Source organism: Peromyscus eremicus, chromosome 23 (assembly GCF_949786415.1).
Source record: "Peromyscus eremicus chromosome 23, PerEre_H2_v1, whole genome shotgun sequence".
Lineage (NCBI taxonomy): Eukaryota > Metazoa > Chordata > Mammalia > Rodentia > Cricetidae > Peromyscus > Peromyscus eremicus.
In genome coordinates this window covers 2,185,503-2,204,415 of record NC_081438.1, presented here as the reverse complement: position 1 = coordinate 2,204,415, position 18,913 = coordinate 2,185,503, and the positions used below count along the sequence as shown (strand labels likewise).

Below are 18,913 nucleotides of genomic sequence, written 5' to 3'. Positions count from 1 at the left end.
GATGCCGCCAAGCCCGAGTCCCAAGTTCTGACATGCCACAGGCTGTCTTCTCATAGAGGTTAGGGCCAGGACTTAGAAGGTCTTGAGCACCAGCTGGCAGGAGGGACAGTGTGCTGTGCGGAGCGCCCCTGGGCTGTAAAACAAACTGTAAATTCATCAGGGGTTTCTTGAGAGCTGGCAACACACCTGGAATGAATTTCTTCTCAGAACTGTTCAGGAGCAGAGATCGCTGTGCTGTGTCGGGCTGAAAGCAAGACCCTCCTGGCAGGGAGGTCAGTCTCTGGCCAGCCAGTAGCTGGAGGGGCTTCAGGGAGAGGCTGCGGGTCACTGTGCCTTACGGCCCTGCAGATGGGCACACTGGTGTGTCCAGTCCATGGGAAAAACACACAGCCAGCTCTGCAGACCCATGGGTTCTACACCTGTGAGCCCAGGGACATATGGGAAATGAAATCACACGCTGTCACCATGCAGACTCAACAACGCGGTACCGAAATCCCTCCACAGCAGGTCTGGGAGGTTGGTGCTGTCAATCATCTGAGATGAGTTCAACTTACAGGTTGGCGTATGTGGGTTCTATGCAGACACTCTGTGCTCTAACAGAAGCGACTCAGAGTCCTCAGTGTGGAACAGGGGCATGGAGGGAACTGCATGTACACACTCCCAGGTGAAGCACGCACACTGACCTTCATTCTGTCACGGAAATGCTAGTCAATCACATAGAACTCAGTCTGGTCATTTTATTTTTGAGCCCTTGGGAATCTGTTTCAGAAATTTGAAACTCAGCATCTCAAGGTTGCAGAGCACCATTGGTACCTTGAGTAAACTGTCAGCTGAGATTCCTTGAGGCTGCAGCCTGCTCTGTACCTTATACAGTCAGGTCACACACGGCAGAACCCGAGCCCTCTCGATCTCATGCAGCTGCCACTCAACAGCAAGGTCCTGCTCAACCTTAGCACTGGGGACACTGTCTGGAGGGGCTGCTGCACGGCCCAGGTGACACACAGGCTGTGCACAGCTCACAGCAGGTTTACCCCGTGCTTCAGAAGCTTCCGCTTGGCTTTGCCTGCGAGGCTGAAGGCACAGTCCTGAGGGTTCGGGAAGCCAGAGCTGCGGGCAGTGGGTGCCAGCTGCTGGAAGTAGGTCTCCTGGGCAGGGTTGCAGCAGGCGTACACAGCTGTGGAGGCGTTCCTATTGGGGAGGAAAGAGGACAGCTCAGGGGTGCCAGTGTGGGCCCTGGCTGGCCGCCCCAGTACCCCGGTGCCTGCCGTGGCTCAGGAAATCCCTTTGAGCTGCAGGCCTGGGTGACAGCTGCCTTGTCTCTTCAGCTCGCTGGGGGCTGGGATGATGCATGGTGGACCAGAGGTGGCTCCAGCCAGGGTCTGAAGTCACTGAAGAAATGGACCCTGAGGCTGCTGTCGGTTCAACAGCAGCAGAGCAAAAGCCCTGCTCATGTCTCTCCTTCCCTCACAATGGCAGGAGGGACTGTTCCACCCACCGGCCAAGGAGCCCGGGCTTAGGAGGGTGGCTGATGCTGCTGTACTCTGATAACTGTAAGGTGACAGAGGAGTGGGATGTGACAGGAAGGAGGAAACCTGGACCCACAGGCTGACAGAGGGACAGAGAGTGGCAGATGAGGACCTGCGATGGGTATTCAAGAAGGTGGGTGTGGGGTAACCACGGGAACTGCAGCTGCATCTTGGTAGCGAAGCTCCTGACAGCGCTCTGCTTGTCTGTTCCACATCCTTGAAGCCACGCCCCTCAGACACAGACAGCAGGGCACTCTCCCACACCACATGTGAACACTACCCCAGGGCCGGCACCCTCCACACCAGCATCATTTGCATTGTGGATTTAACCCCCCACCCCCACCCCTATGCTCTTTCCCCCAAACCTGGGGAAAATACACTAATGGGGAAATTTGGGAAGAAAAAGGGTTACTTTACTCCATGAATATGCCACCAATCTCATAAATATTCATAAGAACGCCTTAAAAATCCGCCATGCAGGGCCAGAGGGATGCTTGACAGCCTCAGTTCCATCCTGGAACCCACATGGTGGAAGGGGAGCACCAACCCCTGCAAGTTGTCCTCCGACCCCACAGCACACTGCGGTACACATGCAAACATATGCACACATACAGACATGCGCACATCACATACACATACAGACACACACACACACACACACACACACACACACACACACACACACACATTCTTTAAAAAACCCACCACCGGTATCCCTATGATGCTCCCCCACTTTGAGGACAGCTGCCCCAACTCCTCCACTTTGCCAGGTAAGCTTCGTCTTAACCCATCTCTCAGGGGAATCTTCCTATCCAGGCGCAGGACCAAAGACTCTGACTTGTTAACGGACCCACCCAGTCAACTCTGGCCCCCACATGCTTCCTGTCTTGAGAGGCCTTAGCCTAACAAGCCTCAGTTTCCCTGATTCTAGCATGCAACAGTTGAGTCAGGGCTAAGGCTCCTTCCCTCAGCTGCCTCCTGCTGGATGGAGAAGAGGAACCTCCAGGCCTTGGGCACCTGCAGGACCTGGCTGGCACAGGGGTCTTCAGCTCCTGTGAGGCATTCCTCTCAAAGCTCAAAGGGAGTGTGGCCTGGTGGGAAAACATCTGTGTGGCAATGCCAGCCCTCCTACTGGCAAGCAGGGAACTCTTGGCTTTATTACAGAGCCCACGGGAGTCTGGGTGCACTCCTTAGCATGTGCCAAGGAACTGTGCCCCCATCACTGTGGTGAGAACCCACCCAGCATGCTTCGGGCTCTCCTCCACACTGCACCCTCTCAGCTCAGGGAAGCACAGCGGCCACCAGCAGCTGGCGGGGCAGATGTCAACGCTCGCCTGCCGCCACCTCCCACTCAGCAGCCAAACACCCAGTACACCAGGTCCCAGAGCGGTGGGTGCAGATGTAAGTCACACTTCGGCTGCCAGCTAGAGAGGACAGACTATCAGCAGCAGATGACACAGGACAGACAGCGGCATCAGTGTGACAAGTGACAGGACAGGGGAGTTTCATCACCGAGGCTCTGAGTGCTCCCACTGAGTCCATGGTCTTCGCCCAACTAGTGAGAGCTATGGGGAAAGAGCACGCCCCTCAGTCATGGAGGCCTGCAGTCAAACCCTGCCCTCGGCTTCGTGAGACTGTGACCTGGGACATCACTGTTCCCACATATGCTCACGTTTCTCACTATGAAGGGAGAGTGTGCTCGCACAGCCAGTCCAAGAGCCGACAGGCTGATGGAGGGGCCGGGGGAGGCTCTCCCTCCAGCCCTCTACCATGTCTGACTTTCCAAAACTAGCTTCAGAAAGCACAGAGAGAACGAACACAGCTTGTTTAAACATCTAGTTTCAGGAATAGTTCACAGACTGCACCGACACCTGGAAGAGGAGGTAGTGTGACAGTGGGGAAGGAAATGGAACCCTGTGTCGTCTGTATCAGCCACAGAGAACGAAAACTGCGACAGAAGTGCCCTGCAGCACCACCACAAATGGAGACACGGGCTGGCTCTGGTGTGGATGGGGTTTCTGCAGTGAGCACGTTGTAATCAGAAGCCTGTAGTGTTGTCAGGCCCGCCCTCAGGAACTTGCAGCCCTGTGCTCTGTGACAGTGGGGACGTAGGGTTATACCACTGCTGTAACCTGCATATTTAGAGCAGGGGAGACTCGGGAAAACCTGACCTGTGCATGCATGGGAGGAAGGTCTCCAAAGGGACCGCCCACACTCTCCACTTGGTGACGAGGACTGGCAAAGCTGCTGTGAGGGGGGCTCAGAGGCTCACCTGACGGTCATCTCGTACAGCATCGGCAGCTGGGTGAAGTCGGAGTGCATGAGGCTGACGGCCTGCAGAAAGCGGCGGTCCTGGGGAGCAGCCACTAGTGGCAGGTTGGCTTGCAGAAGGAGACAGAGGTGGTGAGTGGCAGCCCTCCCCCACTCCTGGGGCCCAGTCCTGGACATGGGGGCAGCGAGGCTGAAGCCTGAGTGTAGGCGAGAGACCTGGGGGCAAACAGCCCCAGTGCTGGCCCTGCTGCTGCCTGGGAGAGAGCACTGCCAGCCCGCTGCAAGCCACAGCAACTCCTGCCCTGGGGCCGACCTTACCACAGACGCTTAAACTCCCAAGTTCCCACTGGGGAAAGAGCAAGCTTGAAAAGGAGCAAATGAGCGTTGGCCAGTGATCTCAGTGGTTATGCCCTAGCTGTGGCCAGAGGGCTATGCCCTGCTGCATTGCCATGATGGGGGCTGGGTTCTCCCCCCCAACCCCTGTAGAGCTGAGTTCCCTGTACCTGTCCCTTACCTGTGAGCACGCTCTGGATTCGGTCATAATGCACAAAGTTGTATGAGCTGCTTGTGAGGCTAGCCTCGTCTCTCGGTAGTGTCTCCTTCAGGTGGACTTCCAGCCCATTCAGGGATGCCAGGCTGCTGTGGTACTGCAGAGGGGCCAGGAGTGGGTCACAGGCTGGCAGACTCGGTTAAGAAGCAAGCACCTAGACAATGCCTCTGTGGTCACTAGACTCAGCAAAAACAGCCAGTGCCTCCGCCTGAAGCATCAAGTTCCACTTACATGCTCCTTTTGCTTGTTTGAGACAGGGCTTCCCTGTGCAGCCCCAACTGGCCTGGAACTCATTATGGAGACCAGGCTGGCCTCGAACCTGTGGAAAGCCTCCTGCATCTGCCTCCTGGATGCTTGGATTATAAGTGTACACCACCCCCAACCCCTTATGTTCATATATACATATATTTTTCTTTTTGTGTGTGTGCTGTGTTGAGTGAGTACGTGTGGAGCTCACAAGAGGTGTCCCATCCCTTGAGCAGCTGTAAAGGCAATGATGAGCTGTCCAGGGTGGGTGCTAGCCCTGAACTCAGGTCCCCTGAACAAGAACCAACTCTTAACTGCTAAGTCATCTCTCCAGCCCCATGGTCTAATATTTGTAAATGAAGGGTCATACTGTGTGATGCTAAAATGAGCAGCCTCTAAGTTAAGAAGTGTGAGGCATGGTAGCACTAACCCAGAGCCCAGCACTCAGGAGGCTGACATGGGAGGGTCACAAATTTGAGGCCACCATAGGTAGAAGAAAGGAAGAAAAGAAAAGGGAGGAAGAAGAAAAAGGGGGAAAGAAAAGAAAAATTACCCACGATGTCACCACCCAGTGGTGGCTGCCTAGCTGTGGCATCCCAGAAGCCCTAGGGAACTATCCATCTTGTTTTATTTCAATATTTACTTATTTTTTAATTTATCTGCCTTATGTGTGCAGAGGCCAGAGGAAGGCATCAGATCCCCTGGAGCTGGAGTTCCAGGTAGTTGTGAGATGCTTGATATGGGCGCTAGGATCTGAACTCGGGTCCTCTGGAAGATCTCTGGAGGAGCAGCGAGTGCTCTTCACCCCTGAGCCATCTCTCCAGCTCTGGGACCGTCGGCTTTAACAATATGGGCGGCCTACTGTGCTCCCAGTGTTTCCCACATGGCCTGGATCAAGTTCATCAGTAGTTAATCTTTCCCGTGAAGAAAGTGCAGTTCTACAAGGACGGAGGAATGCTGTCCAGTGGCCTGTGCTCAGTGGCTCTGAGAGGCTGGAGGAATGAGCCCACCCTGTCCCCGCAGGTAAACAGTGTGGGAGCAGATCCCACGAACGAGTCAATGGACACACAGTCAGTGCCCGGCACTTCAACCCTGGCCTCCCAGTGTGCAGCTGAGGAAACCAGTGTGTGCAGAACCACCTCTGCCCCGACGGTCGGGACACGCACCAGGACAGGGTTAGCAGACACAACAGGCCCAGGCTACAAAGTTGTGTGTGCTGGGCAGGGGTGGGGGGTGGCAGTGGGGTGACACAAGGACACCTAGGGGAGCTCGCCATGGAGCTGGAGGGGGCACTGGACATCCAGGGGAGCTCGCCATGGAGCTGGAGGGGGCACTGGACACCCAGGGGAGCTCGCCATGGAGCTGCACTACACCTTCTGGATCTTAGGGACCTGCTAACAGCCACCCCTCAAGCTGCTAACAAGAGATAGGGAAACCTGAACCAGAGAGTGGGCCAACTAAATCCTGTTCTCTCTAAATGTATTAGGCTCTGCTTCCAAAATTTTCTGCCTGGCTTGTAGTCAAGATAGAGTTGCTTAGCCATAAACCCTCACAAGACATGTGATACAATATGGAGGAGACTTCTCTGATGACTAAGTGCAGGGGCCTGGTTAAATCCAAGTGACCTGCTTCTGTACAGCCTAGCCACTGAGGATAGTTTTTGTACGTTACAGCATTTGTGTGTATTTGTACAGTATTGTGAGAAGTCTACAGGTCGTCACGGAAGGTCACAACCACACCATTTATACACTGCCTGGTTCTGAACCACACAAGGCTGAAAACATCTGCCTTCTGAGTCCTGAATAAAAAGCTCTGACTGGTTATGATCTCAGAATGGCCCAAGGAGACACAGGGCTCTGGCTTCAGTCCACACCACAGCCGAGGGCAGGCGATGGAGGGAGCACTGTGGGCTGGGGGAGCAGTGTGTGTAGCCCACATGGCTGAGATGGGAAGCTTTTCCATTGGGTATCTCACTAAGTGCTCCCACCCTGACTTGCCTTGCCTCCAACCCAACCCAAGCCTGATGCCCCTGTGCATGGCCTACTGCAGCAGTATTCATAGGCTCCCTGCAACTGAAGGCTCATGGGAAGATGGTGGGTACAGAGCTGAAAACCAGGCTCTGGAACACTAAGCTGCCCCCTGCTGGGGGCCGCCTGCACTTCCCTGTGACAGCACAGCTCTCAGGCTCAGGAGCCTCATCCCCCACTGCCCCGCCTCCTCCGTGTGGACCGAGCCTCTCCAGTGGGCTGTGTACCCTCTGGCTGGCTAGCCTGTGGGACCACGCTGCAGAGACTCTGTCTGCCTTCCAGGAAGCAGCAGGAAAGCTGCAGAGAGACCAGGTGGAGCATTTTCTACTCAAGTTTACTCTATTTAAGACAGATGGGAACAAACCTCTCCTATCAAGCAGACTGGGGGTCTGTCTGGCTCAAGTTCGCTCTCTTACATCAGCACACCGCTCAAAGTCAGCAGCTCCCCAGTGTAGACAGCACCGCTAGTGTTTGTCTCCCTTACCCTGCACCCCATTTCCTGGGCCTAGCAGCACCAACCCTACTCTGCAGGCAAGCTGGAGGCTATGGTCATAACAAATGTCTCCACACAGCAGAGGCTGCAGAGGGCAGGGCACTCTCCGCTCACCTTCCAACCTATCAGCAAGAGCAGAGCAGCCTGGGGACAGAGAAGTGAGGAGTGAGCGGTGAGAATCACCGGGAACTCAGGGGCCTCCACCTCACCAGGCTCTTTTCCTCCCAGGACAGGAGCTGCAGTGTCTGCCTTCCAGAACCGCCCTCCGCTTGGCTAGCACAGCAAGCCAGCTGAGCAAACAATCACGCAGACCACCCCTCCCCAAGGCAGCCTGGGCTGGGTCTCTTCAGAGGGGTCAGGGGCTGCATTCAAACACCAGGGCCTTCGAAGCAAACACTCCTGAGCTCCCTCCGCACAGTAAGAACTGGGGGGAGCCAAGGCACAGAGCTGCCCTGCATGAAGCTGCAGCCAGGACCCTTCGCTGGCCTAAAGCAGAGGTGAACACAGCCACCCACAGCTCTGCTAAATGAGGACACAGGCAGGCAACAAGCCTCAACTCTGGGCTGTGGGCAGGGTCTGTGGAAAGAGACAGAAAAGTCAGGTAGCTTACAGAGAAGCTGCCCAGCAGCCTGTCCTGCGCTCCAAGGTGACTCGCTCCTCAGTGGAGGGCCGCAAGGCATGCATGTCAATGAGACGGCCTCAGAATAATGTGGATTTAAGAAGAAAAACAAGTCGAGCCCCAGAACACCATTTGCCCTGCAGCAACTGTTCTTCCTGCCAACCACAGCAATGTTGTTACCATAGCAACTCTCTTACCAACGTGGGCCTGGACCCTAGAGCTCAGTTCACTGCTTCAGGAAGGGATGGCTATTCAAAAAGAGCCCTCCACTGCCAGTTTGGATCTCAAGCATACTTTGGGAAGGAGCACCAAGTCACCATGTGAGGCTGGCCTAGGAAGAAAATGCAGGGTTCCTGGGACCCCCAACCCCTCCCAGGCTGTGATGTGCTGCAGAAGACAGGTGCTGGTGACAGTGCCATGCTGCCTCAGCTAGGAGCTGAGCCAGGAGCCGGGCAGCTCAGCCTTGCCTGCATGACCTCACCACCTCTGAGCGGGAAGCCAAACACCACTGCAGGCTACTGAGAAGGAAACAAGGCACTGAGGAGGGAGCTGTGTGCAAGACACTCTGCTCAGCTCTTCCTTCCCCAACACCCGTGCTCCCAGACTTCGGGGAGCAGAAGAGGAGTGCTCCCAGACTTCAGGGAGCAGAAAAAGAAGAGCCTAAAATCTGTCTGCTGGTGCTATGATGCATGTGTGGCTCACTCTTACACACCCCCAGAACCTCACAGAAGTGGGCACTACCCTCAGCCTCACTACACACACTGGGGGGTTCTTTCCAGGGGGCTGGCTGATGCATGCTCCTAGGAGGAAGATGAGGGTACAGGGGCGCCGGGGACACTCACCACCTCCTCGATGGCTGCCATGTCTCTGAGAAGAGGCTCCTCAGCCAGCAGGGATAGGACCAGGCCATTCACACTGTGAATGTATAGGTTCATAGGCCAGAGCCCTGCATGGGGCCCAGCTGGGGACGGCCTGAAGCCACTTCTGTCTGCAGAGGTGCTGGGACCCTGAGAGTCAGGTGAATGCAAAGTGCTCGCTGGGGCTCCATGGCTGTCATGGCTTCCACCCTCACACTGCTCCACACTGGGCTCTGCACCCACAGGATCCTGAGGAGGAAGCACCACAGGCCTACAGCTTCTTCTGGGGAGAGGGTCTGTGCCAGGAACTTGGGTTTGGCCATTGGTGATGGGAAGGTCTGCAAGCGACTCCAGCCCTCCGCTCTCGGGGGGCCTCTCAGGAGGGGAAGGGTCCAGGCAGCTGTACACTGCTGTGTCTTCAGGCAGAGTGGGGGCCTGGTGGCTGGTGATGACAGCTTCTAGATCACCTAGGGCAGGCACGGGTGGGGAGGCTTCCTGAGCCTCAGAGATGTGGATTTCAGATAAGTCCAGTGCCTCTTGGGAAAAACCCAGCTCCTGCTGCAGCCTGCTGCTGATGCCAGAACCCTGGCCACGGGCAGTGGTGCACAGTCCTGCAGCTGCAGCCTGCTCCTGCTCCTGCTCCTGCCCAAGCAAGTGTCCATCTGCCCCCCTGCCATTCAGCCATGCTCCATCATGAGGTGTGGGCTCCAGAATGGCGGCTGACGTCCAGGCCACAGATGCCACACACCTAGTGGCATCTTCTGTCTGGGTAGGGGTGCTTCGATCCCAGGGAGGGTACTGAGATGAACTTTCCTGGAGTCTGTTAAACAAAAGAGATGGCACATCAGTGGAGTGTAGGACACAGGCTTCCGTGGGGACACTGGGGCTCCGATCCCCTGAAAGGCGCAGGCATCAGCAACAAGCAGCCATCTGCACCCATAGAGCTCCAGACGCCACCACGGTCAAACACAAAAGTAAAGACAGGCACTGACTGGTGAGGGCTTGTCACAATGAGCTCATCATCACTGACTAGAGGTGGCCATGTCACCTACAATTAAAGGGTCTCCCGAGAGTGGCCTCACACTGGGTGCCACCCTGAGTCTGCTGCATCCCCCAATGCTAGGACACCTGGGGTCAGTGGAGGATGCAAGTGGGGAGCACACACGCCCTAAGAGGAGCACCCCACCTACCTAGTCTCCTGCTCCACTGTGAACTCGTGGAGGCTAGCGATTTCCTCCTCACTCAGAAAAACCGGGGTGATCTGCACGTTAGGCGGCAATGCTGCTCCTGTAGATAAAAACAACATGGGCGGGGCTCCCCGGCATGAGGTGGGCCCTGGGCACTCACACGCCTCACACCACACCTGACTCAGACAGTAGCACGGGGGTGGCTCCCTCAGCCCAGAGCCCCAGAGCTGCAGCCTAGATGCTGTGAGCAGCAGCAGCAAAGAAGAGTGTGGCGACTTCACTGCAGTGTGGAGAAGGGGGACATCAGACAAGATGTTGGAAGAAACCGCTTTCAGCTGGCCAAGGACCCAGCAGATCCCAGCTTTAGAATGAGGCAGAGCCTCTTGGGGAAGCCACTCCATCCTGAAGGAGTTAGCAGCCACCAGCTCTCTCCCTCTCCCCATCACCACACCCCAGACACATCCAAACCACGTCACAGAATGGAGTCGAAGGAGGGCATGCCCAAAACCATGACCTTGGAAATCGGGGTGTCCTTATAGCTGTACTAGACCCATCTGCTCTCTGAGCAGAGGAAATCCACACAGGGGGCTCATCCCGGCATGAAGGCAGATACCACTGTCCCACACCACATACCTGCATCCTGTGGGGAAGACCCTGCTCCAGGAAGGCCCTGAAACAAACACACACACCGGTTGGCACCAGGCACCACGCTCTCCTCTTGACAACCACTAGGAATTCATGGCACCATCTGCTCACGGGACCCAGCCAAGCCCAGGGAGCCGGTGTGACCCTGTGCCAAGAGCCCAGCAGATGGAGCGGGGCCACTTGCTTCTCAGAGGCCAGGAGGAGGCAAGAACTGGGCCCACTCAGGCTTCAAAGCAGCAGCTCTGAACTGTTAAGTGTCTCCCATGAAGGACCAAAGCAAGGATTCCCCACTGGAGTCCACCTTTGGGAACCAAGTCTAGAGTGCAGCCACAGAGGCTGGGATACATACAGCCCGGGGCAAAGCTCTAGACCCTGGGCTCCGATCCCCAGCAGCAATAAACAGACAATTTATATTCTCTCTCTCTCTCTCTCTGAAGCTCACAATCCTGCTAATACTTGGGAATTTCCTCTTTAAGGAAATGCCTCTTACTACTCTGACACATTACATAAAATTCAGTATTTTCACTTGAAACAGTGTAAGTGATTGCACTCATTGTAAAATCTCTGGCTAAGACCCGAGGAAGTCTGCAGCAGCTCGTGCAAACCAACTGACCCTCAGCCACAGACCAGACGCTAGCAGCTCCTCAGTACAGGTGAGAGGACAGACTCCCAGCCTCAGGGCCGTGAGCCTCTGTCCCAACCACGGATCCTGGCTGCTGTGCTGGAGAGCAGCTCAACACTACTGCGTGGGGCAACATCAGCAGGCCGGGCTGCAGCGCCCTCAGGCAGTCAAGTCCCACCAGCTCCCCCTTCACTAGCAGGCTAGAGCGTTGCCTTTCCTCAGTATGGAATCCCAGAAGCTGAGGGGCAAGGGCGTCTGAAGGCACAAACTGCTGACAGTGAGGGCAGCCCTCCAGACACACCTCCACAGGAAGCCAGAGCCCACCAGAGCCTCACTCTCATGGTGAGAGAGAGGCCAGTGAAGCATCTGAAGCAAACGCTCCCAGAACAAGCCAGGCTGGTGGGTCATCCTGGGACCCCAGCACTGGGGAGGTGAGGCAAATGGATCAGAAGTTCAACTCTCTATGTAGACCAGGCTATCCAATGGGAACCCCATCTCCAAAATCAAAACAAACAAAACAACTGAGAGAGAAAGAGGGAGAGAGACTAGACAGAAACTGCTTGGTGAGAGCTGTGGAGCCTATGCTGTTGTCTGGGCCATTTTCTCCCTTCCCTAAACAGGCTCTCACTGTGTATCCCTCGCTGTCCTGGGACTCGCTTTGTAGACCAGGCTAGACTCAAACTCACACAGAGCCACCTGCCTCTGCTTTTGGAGTGTGCACCACCCTGCCACCTGCCTGTGGACAATTTTGTTCTTCACATACACACACACACAATGAATGCACGCGAAGCTCAGTGTCTCCCTCCACCCTTCCCTCCTGTTTCTTCTTCCTTTCCTCTAGTTTTAGAGGCAGAATCTCAGTATGTAGCCCACGGGAGCTCTGCACTCATGACCATCCTGCCTCAGCTTCCCAGGGCTGGCACGAGAGGCACCCAGCACCATGGTCAGCAGTTTTCCTGCTAATTTAAGCATATATTCTTTCCAGTGTGCCCTCTGTTATCAACACTATGCTAGTGGAGAGCTGAATGCACGCAGCTCTGCTGGGCCTGTAAGATCCAGTGCCCAAGCCCCCCCCCCCCACAGGGCACATGCTGGCATTCACCCTTGCTTTACTCCTTGACCACACCAATGGATCAAGAGTTGTGACAATCAGGGAAGCAAGTGCCCTAGACCTGTCCGCCATGTGGCACCAGCCCCCCACAGCTGGATGGCAGGTGTTCTGGGTCACCTCCCACCAGGTCACAGGCTGTACTCTACCTGGTTTGCAGGGACAGTCTGATGAAGCAGGACCTTGGCGGTGAGGGAAGGAGGAAGCTGGGAATTCACAATCCTGGGGGTAAAACACAGGGACAAGAATACCATGAAAAGAAGTGCTGGGGCCTCTCAGCTCCAGAGACACTAGTATCCCTGGAGGTAGAGGATCCTGGGGATGTGGCTGGCAGAAGTTTCATCTAGTAGATCCTTGGTGAAGGGCTCTCTGTTCTGCAGTCTCCACCGAGAGTCAAAATGTAAGCTCTCCAATCAGGCAGGGATGAGGTGTCAGAAGATGGTTGGCATGTTAAAAACACAGGTAAGCCCACTGTGAGCACGGGAAGAGAGTCACTGAGCCAACCATTTGGAGCACAAAGGTAGCCAGCATTTCACAGGGCAGGAAGCTGGTGCAGCTGCAGGTCAGGTTGCTCCTCCCTGAGCTCTAGGCCAGCCTGGGCTCTGTGTACAGTGGGAATGTCTACACCAGCAGAAGCAAAAGCGCCTCCACGCACACGCCAAGACCTCAGTGCTGTGTCCCACTGCACAGAGAGCAGAGGGCGTCACTGTGGGGTTTGCACAGGAGCACAGTGTGGCATGTCTTCTACACTGCTGGCCACAGGCACAGCTGAGAGCAAGGCAGAAGGGCTTCTACTCTCTGTGCAGTTGGTACACAGAGAGGGCTGGGCATGATGGCACATGCTTTTAGTCTCAGCACTTGGGAGGCAGAGACAACTTCTCTTTGGGAGTTCAAAGCCAGCCTGGTCTACATAGCGAATTCCAGGACAGCCAGGGCTACACAGTTAGATACTGTCTCAAAATAAAGTGTGTGCATATACTTATTACACATACATATGTACTTACATATATTATATATGTGAGATAGAAAATGAGTGAGAAAACAAACACTATTTTTAAATTTTTTAAACATTTATCATGTGTGTTGTCTGTGTGTGTGTGTGTGTGTGTGTGTGTGTGTGTGTACACAAACACCCAGAGGCAAGTGTCCCTTTCCTGAGCAGTTCCCAGTTGCACGGTGATGCACCCTCGGCCAATCTCAGTGACCTGGACTTTGTTAAACAACTACAGACAAGAATCTGGAACTAGCGGGGACAGTGATGGGAACTCATTGGGGACACAGGGAGGCACAACTCACTGGGGACACGGGGAGGCACAACTCACAGTCCTTTATAGAGGATGCAGCCAGCTAGGACATGGGGCGAGCGCTGGCAGGTCTGTAAGATGAGGGCTGCCTTCAGCAGCAGCAGGGGCTCCACCTGGGGAAGAGGAGACATGTGCCCGTGAGCATGCTTACAAGTGCCTGGGGCAAGAGTGACACGGGCTTCAGAGACCAGCTGAGGGGATCACAACCCACAGCCAGCCCACGGTTCTTGTAAGGAATCAGCTGCTCAACCACAAAGAACCGCCCAGACACTGCAGCTTTCTGGCTTCCTGCCTGGCTGCCAGCACTGATGTGAGCCAGGTGGTCAGGAGAAGAGAGGCCGAACACACACAGGGTGACCTCACTCTCACAGCCCCAGACTGTGTTCAGTACCAACTGGCCTTCCAAGTTGTCCACACAAGTGGGAAAACCTAGCCCATGCCCAGCACAGTGGGCTCTGGAAATGCCGGGTCCCCGCTACTTTCTTCAGCAGTGAGAGGAAAGGGGCAGATCTGAGATGCACAGGCACCCAGGCCAGCCACACAGCAGCCAGCACTCATTAGGTGAGTGTGAACTGGAAATGGAATGGTTCAGAGAGAGAGGACCTTCCTGCCTCTCTCAGATGCAAATGAGTTCAAATGTGAGCCAGGCACTTTGATGGAATCACTAAAGCCATGCCGTGTGTGGAGAGAGTTCAGAGGCGATGATGACCCTCCATTCAGTGAGATTTACTTGGTGCCTGTTGGTGCCGTCTCACTGGCCTTCAGGAGGTCTGAGAGGCAGCAGCCCGCCTCACCCCCGCAGAGCATGGGAACTGCTGGAGCACACATGTCCGCTCACTTCTCCAGCTACATGCCCTGCCACAGGTGTCCTGCACACCTCACAGCCCCGTGCATGCCCTGCCAAAGGTGTTCTGCACACCCACAGCCTGTGCCAGCAGCCCATGCCCACGCCCACAGCCCCATGCCATTCGGGCAGTGAAGAGGAGGGCAGCAGCCTTACTTTGGTGTGGTCCAGATTCCACAGGGCGTTGAAGATCCTGTGGGACTCACTGGTGCTCCTGAGGACCTGTGTGATGACAGTGTCCCACTGCAAGCACAGCTCCTCCTGAGGACGGTTCTGAGATAAAGACAGAGGGACTCAGCGCCTGAGGTCAGGCACGAGCTCTTCAGTAAGGGTTGCTGCTTTCTGCAGGGGACTTCCCAACAGAAGACAGCAGGATGGATAGGCCTGTCTCATCCCATCCCGGCCACACATGTCTTAGCTCTTACTCCAATGACCATCCTGAAGAAGGGGGAACCAACCCACAGGGGAGGGGAAAGCAGACACATGAGGACACAGGCATCCCCAAGGGGCTCTAGGACATGCCACCTTGTCACATGGCACCACGTAATACAGGTGTCCGGCCCAAGGAAGGCCTGGTCCCAGCAGTGCTGCTTTTGAAGGGCCCAACGCCCCTGGCAATCTGCACTTCTACCTTGTAGGCCAGGGAGACAGGGCCCATGTAGAAATGAAAGAATCCAATGAGTTGATCCAGAAACTGCCTGCAGCTGACATCAGAGAGCTCCACACCACAGCCCAGAGCCTGCAGAGGGAGAGCAGAAAGACAGTTCTTGTAGCTTGTCTCTGAGGCCACAACCAGAATCCAGGCTCTCTATGGCACCTGCCACAGGCCCTTGAAGTCACCACCTAGCCAGGCAGGGTAGCTCCAGATTGCATTCCTGGCAGTTGGGAGATTGAGGGATGATGATCAGTCTGGGCTACGTACAGAGTGTGTTCCAGGTCAGCCTGAGCTACAGTGAGATCCTGTAAAAACTGTATCTTCTAGAGAATTGCCCCGAGGGACTGAAACATGGCTCATCAGTGGAGCATTTGCCTAGTACGTGTGAAGTCTCAGTTTGAAAACAAAGGAGCATCACTCTGTGTGAGCCCGTGAGGAAGAGTCATTTCATGAATGGCCTTGATCCCAAGACAGAAATCGGGGGAGAGCTTCAGAAATCCATAACAAAAGAAAAGAGCCGGAAACAAACAAACAAACAAACCCACCCAGAAACCCAGCAAAGCAGCAAACAGCCTGAGCTGCACAGACGGGGGACAGAGCAACAGAAGCCACTTCCTACAGGTAAGCAGACAAAGTCCTGCCTCCAGGACGAGTCCACAGCCCTCACAAAGCAAACAGGGGGCAAGTCAGTGACAAAGGGGAACCTCACCTGTCACTGTGCTGCAGCAGTTCCCTCTGACATTTGAACCCTCCATCTGGAGGGAAGCTCTTTAAGACTCAGGGTGTTTACAGTGAAACACTCCATCCTGCAGAGAAGCTCCTTAGGCTTAGGAAGGAAGCAACTCAAAACAGCTCCAGGAAGTCCCTGAAACTAAGCAGATTCACTAGGCCCCTCCCTCCCCAAGAGGATATACATGATAAAGACTGCTAAGAGTCACTCTGAGGAGCCGAGCTGCCTGGAAGAGGCTCAGACCAACTGAGGCACCAGGAAAGGACACTCTTGACCCGTTGAGCCGCCCGCAGGCTGTGCAGTGCGCTCCAGGTTCCCAGCTTTGTGAGCTGTCACCCGGGCTGGCTAAGTGTTAATGATGTAAGCCATCTTTGAGTTGTCTCTACTCCTGTTAGTACCTCCAGTAAACTCACTGGCTCACCAAACTGGGCTTTGGTGGTATCTATACTTTGGTGTGCCATGGCCCCCCTCTCTAGGGTAAGCAGACACCTGTCTGGCTAACTTTATGTAACGTGACATAAGTTTACAAGCTAGAGTCATCTGAGAGGGAACCCAACTGAGAAAATGCCTCCATAACGTTGGGCTGTAGGCAATCCTGTAGAATATTTTCTTAATTAGCAACTAATGGGAGGGTCCAGCCCATTGTGGTCCTGGGTTTTATAAGAAAGCAGATGGAGCAAGCCATGAGGAGCAAGCCAGTAAGCAGCACCCCTCCATGGCCTCTGCATGCCCTGCTTGAGTTCCTGTCCCGGCTTCCTCAGTGATGAACAGTGATATAGAAGTGTACGCCAAGTAAACCCTTTTCTCCATGAACTGCTTTTAGCATGGTTTTTCATCACAGCAATAGAAACCCTGACTAGGACAACCATTCCATCTCCCCCAGGAACACAACACACACTATCTGCCACGAAGGACCTGAGTCCACTAGAAAATAAAACAACAGAGCCTTAGTAAAGCAGCTGTTAGTAAAAGAGCTGTCAGCCTGACCTGCTTTCTGCCTCTGTAACCACTTGCTGCTGGAAACTCCCTCTTGTGGTCCCAGCCAGTAGTCCCTTATGGTGCTCAGTTACAGAGACCAAAACTGAAACCCACCAAAGAAGAGAAGAATCAAGAATGACACCATAAACACCCGAGTGGCTGCAGCTGGGCCCCCAAGTTCTTCGGGCTACCCGAGTCGCCGATATGAACAAACTGCGTTCTCCACTCAAGTCTCAGGAAGTCTGTTCTGAGAGTGGCATTTCCCACAACAGCTGAATGCTATCTTGTTGAAGACTGAGCTAACTTGGCCTGAGGTCACGGAACATCCACAGGTGGGGAGTTTTAGTGTGGCTGCGATAACCCCTAGGTGAGGGAAGGCTAAGAGAGGTAGCAGAGGGCAGGAGGGCAGGGCACTGACAAGCTGAAGGGTGTAGGTGGCAGGAGGTGGGCACAGGCTGGGAAGTGCATTAAGAGACACAGCCCCATCCTTGGTGGCCAGGAATAGATCTCACTAATTGAGAGTAATGTTGGGGGCTTGAGAGCTCTGAGCCCAAGCCGAGTGGGTGGGTTAAACCTGTCTGTCAAAGCTGCAAAGCCCCAAGAACTCTGAAGTTGGAGGGTGTGCATGACACCCACAAAAGCGTCCCTCCAGCAGGTGATTAACACTCAGAAGGTCGTGGAAGTAGGAAGGTGGGTCCTCTGCTGTACACACCTAGTGCCGTGAGCGCTCCCACACTTCCAACGCATGTGGGCGGCACCCTAGACTAGAACATCAGCCACCTCAAGGTGGGCGGGATCCAGGGAGGATTAGAGAATCTACCTGGCCCAAGGATACAAAGCTGAGGGTGGCCAGCAGAGCTGACTCCTGCACAGACACGGGGACAGTGAACACTTGTCCAACCCTGACTGAGGAGCAGTACAAGTCCCAGGAAAGCCTGGCTCCTCCCTTCCCCAGTACTCACAAGGAAAGAGGCTCCAGTGTCACTCAGGACGTTTGTCTGGGGTTGTTTTTGGCTTTTTGAGCGTAGGACATCCCTCACCACACCACAGCCCTCTGTTTTCTTATTGAATTCCTGCCAGAACTTCTACTGAACTGAAGGTTTTGAAGTTGTGCTCTTATCTGCCGTTTCCTCTGCACATTCGTCCAACTGCAGTTACGGACTTTCCACTCTTGTTCAGCAGGTTTTTGTTTTTTTTTGTTTTTTTTTTTTTTTTGTTTTGTGGTGATATTTTGTTGTACTCTAATAAAATTTGCCTGAAGATCAGAGAACAGAGCCAGCCACTAGATTAGACATAGAGGCTAGGTGGTGGTGGCACTCACACCTTTAATCCTAGCCCTCTGGAGGCAGAGATCCGTCTGGATCTCTGTGAGTTCAAAGCCACACTGGGCTACATGAGCTTGATCCAGTCTAGGAGAGAAACAGAGCCGGGCGGTGGTGGCACACACTTTAACCCTAGTATTTGGGAAGCACACACCATTAATCCCAGCACTAGGAAGGTTGAGACAGGAAGTGAAATGGCTGGGCAGAGAAAGGCGTATGAGGAGACAGGAACTAGGGAGCTTTCGAGTGGGGACTCAGAGGCATTCAGTCAGAGGATTCGTGGAGTTGGAGGTGAGAAGTAGCTGTGGCTTGTTTCCTCTGATCGTTCAGTATGTACCCCAATATCTGGCTCCGGATTTTTATTAAGCCCATCAGGATTTATGCAACAGTTTTTGTTGATTTTTTCCCCTTGAGCATCCCTTTTGTTTTCTCAGCCTTTCCATCTGCACACACGGTGGCAGTCTGCCCTCCTTCTGCATTCTGAGGAGACACAAGAAGCACTAGAGGCTTCCTGGTTTTCCTTTTAGATCACCATGCCTGGGTGGCTGGCTGTGCAAGCAGCACCTGAGTTTAACACTCAGCACTCAAAGAGAAGGCAGCCACGATGGAGCATGGCAGAAATCCTAGCACTAGGGAGGTGGAGAGCAACTGAGGAAGACACCCAACACTGACTTTCGGCCTGCACAGGCATGCACACGCCCACAGGAACATTTACACAGTTTATTTCACTCTTCCTTCTTATGCTTATCTAATGTTTTGAAGGTTTTCACTCTGATTCATGGGCAGGACCACAGGTACTGAGGTCATGCCAACACCATAGCAGTCTACAGTTTTTCCGCTGTTGGTTTTGTGGGCCTGTTGAAGCCTGTGCTTCCTCCTTAATGCATGTGTGTCATGTGCAAAAGGCTGCTATCTGTTTCTCCTCCATG

At 54.4% G+C, this 18,913-nt stretch overlaps 1 protein-coding gene across 1 annotated transcript in view; it reads right to left on the bottom strand.

The window, feature by feature from the left end:
• Positions 1 to 1,014: 1,014 nt before the first annotated feature.
• Hps4 (HPS4 biogenesis of lysosomal organelles complex 3 subunit 2) overlaps positions 1,015 to 18,913 on the bottom strand; it is a 32,672-nt gene continuing 14,773 nt past the window's right edge. Inside the window, exons 4-13 of the mRNA XM_059249103.1 lie at positions 14,931 to 15,038; positions 14,456 to 14,572; positions 13,474 to 13,568; positions 12,301 to 12,373; positions 10,410 to 10,446; positions 9,780 to 9,876; positions 8,575 to 9,409; positions 4,312 to 4,444; positions 3,799 to 3,907; positions 1,015 to 1,188 (exon numbers count right to left, since the gene is read on the bottom strand). Of these exons, the coding sequence (XP_059105086.1) occupies positions 1,017 to 1,188; positions 3,799 to 3,907; positions 4,312 to 4,444; positions 8,575 to 9,409; positions 9,780 to 9,876; positions 10,410 to 10,446; positions 12,301 to 12,373; positions 13,474 to 13,568; positions 14,456 to 14,572; positions 14,931 to 15,038 (1,776 nt within the window). The 3' untranslated portion in view covers positions 1,015 to 1,016. The remainder of the gene's footprint in view (positions 1,189 to 3,798; positions 3,908 to 4,311; positions 4,445 to 8,574; positions 9,410 to 9,779; positions 9,877 to 10,409; positions 10,447 to 12,300; positions 12,374 to 13,473; positions 13,569 to 14,455; positions 14,573 to 14,930; positions 15,039 to 18,913) is intronic.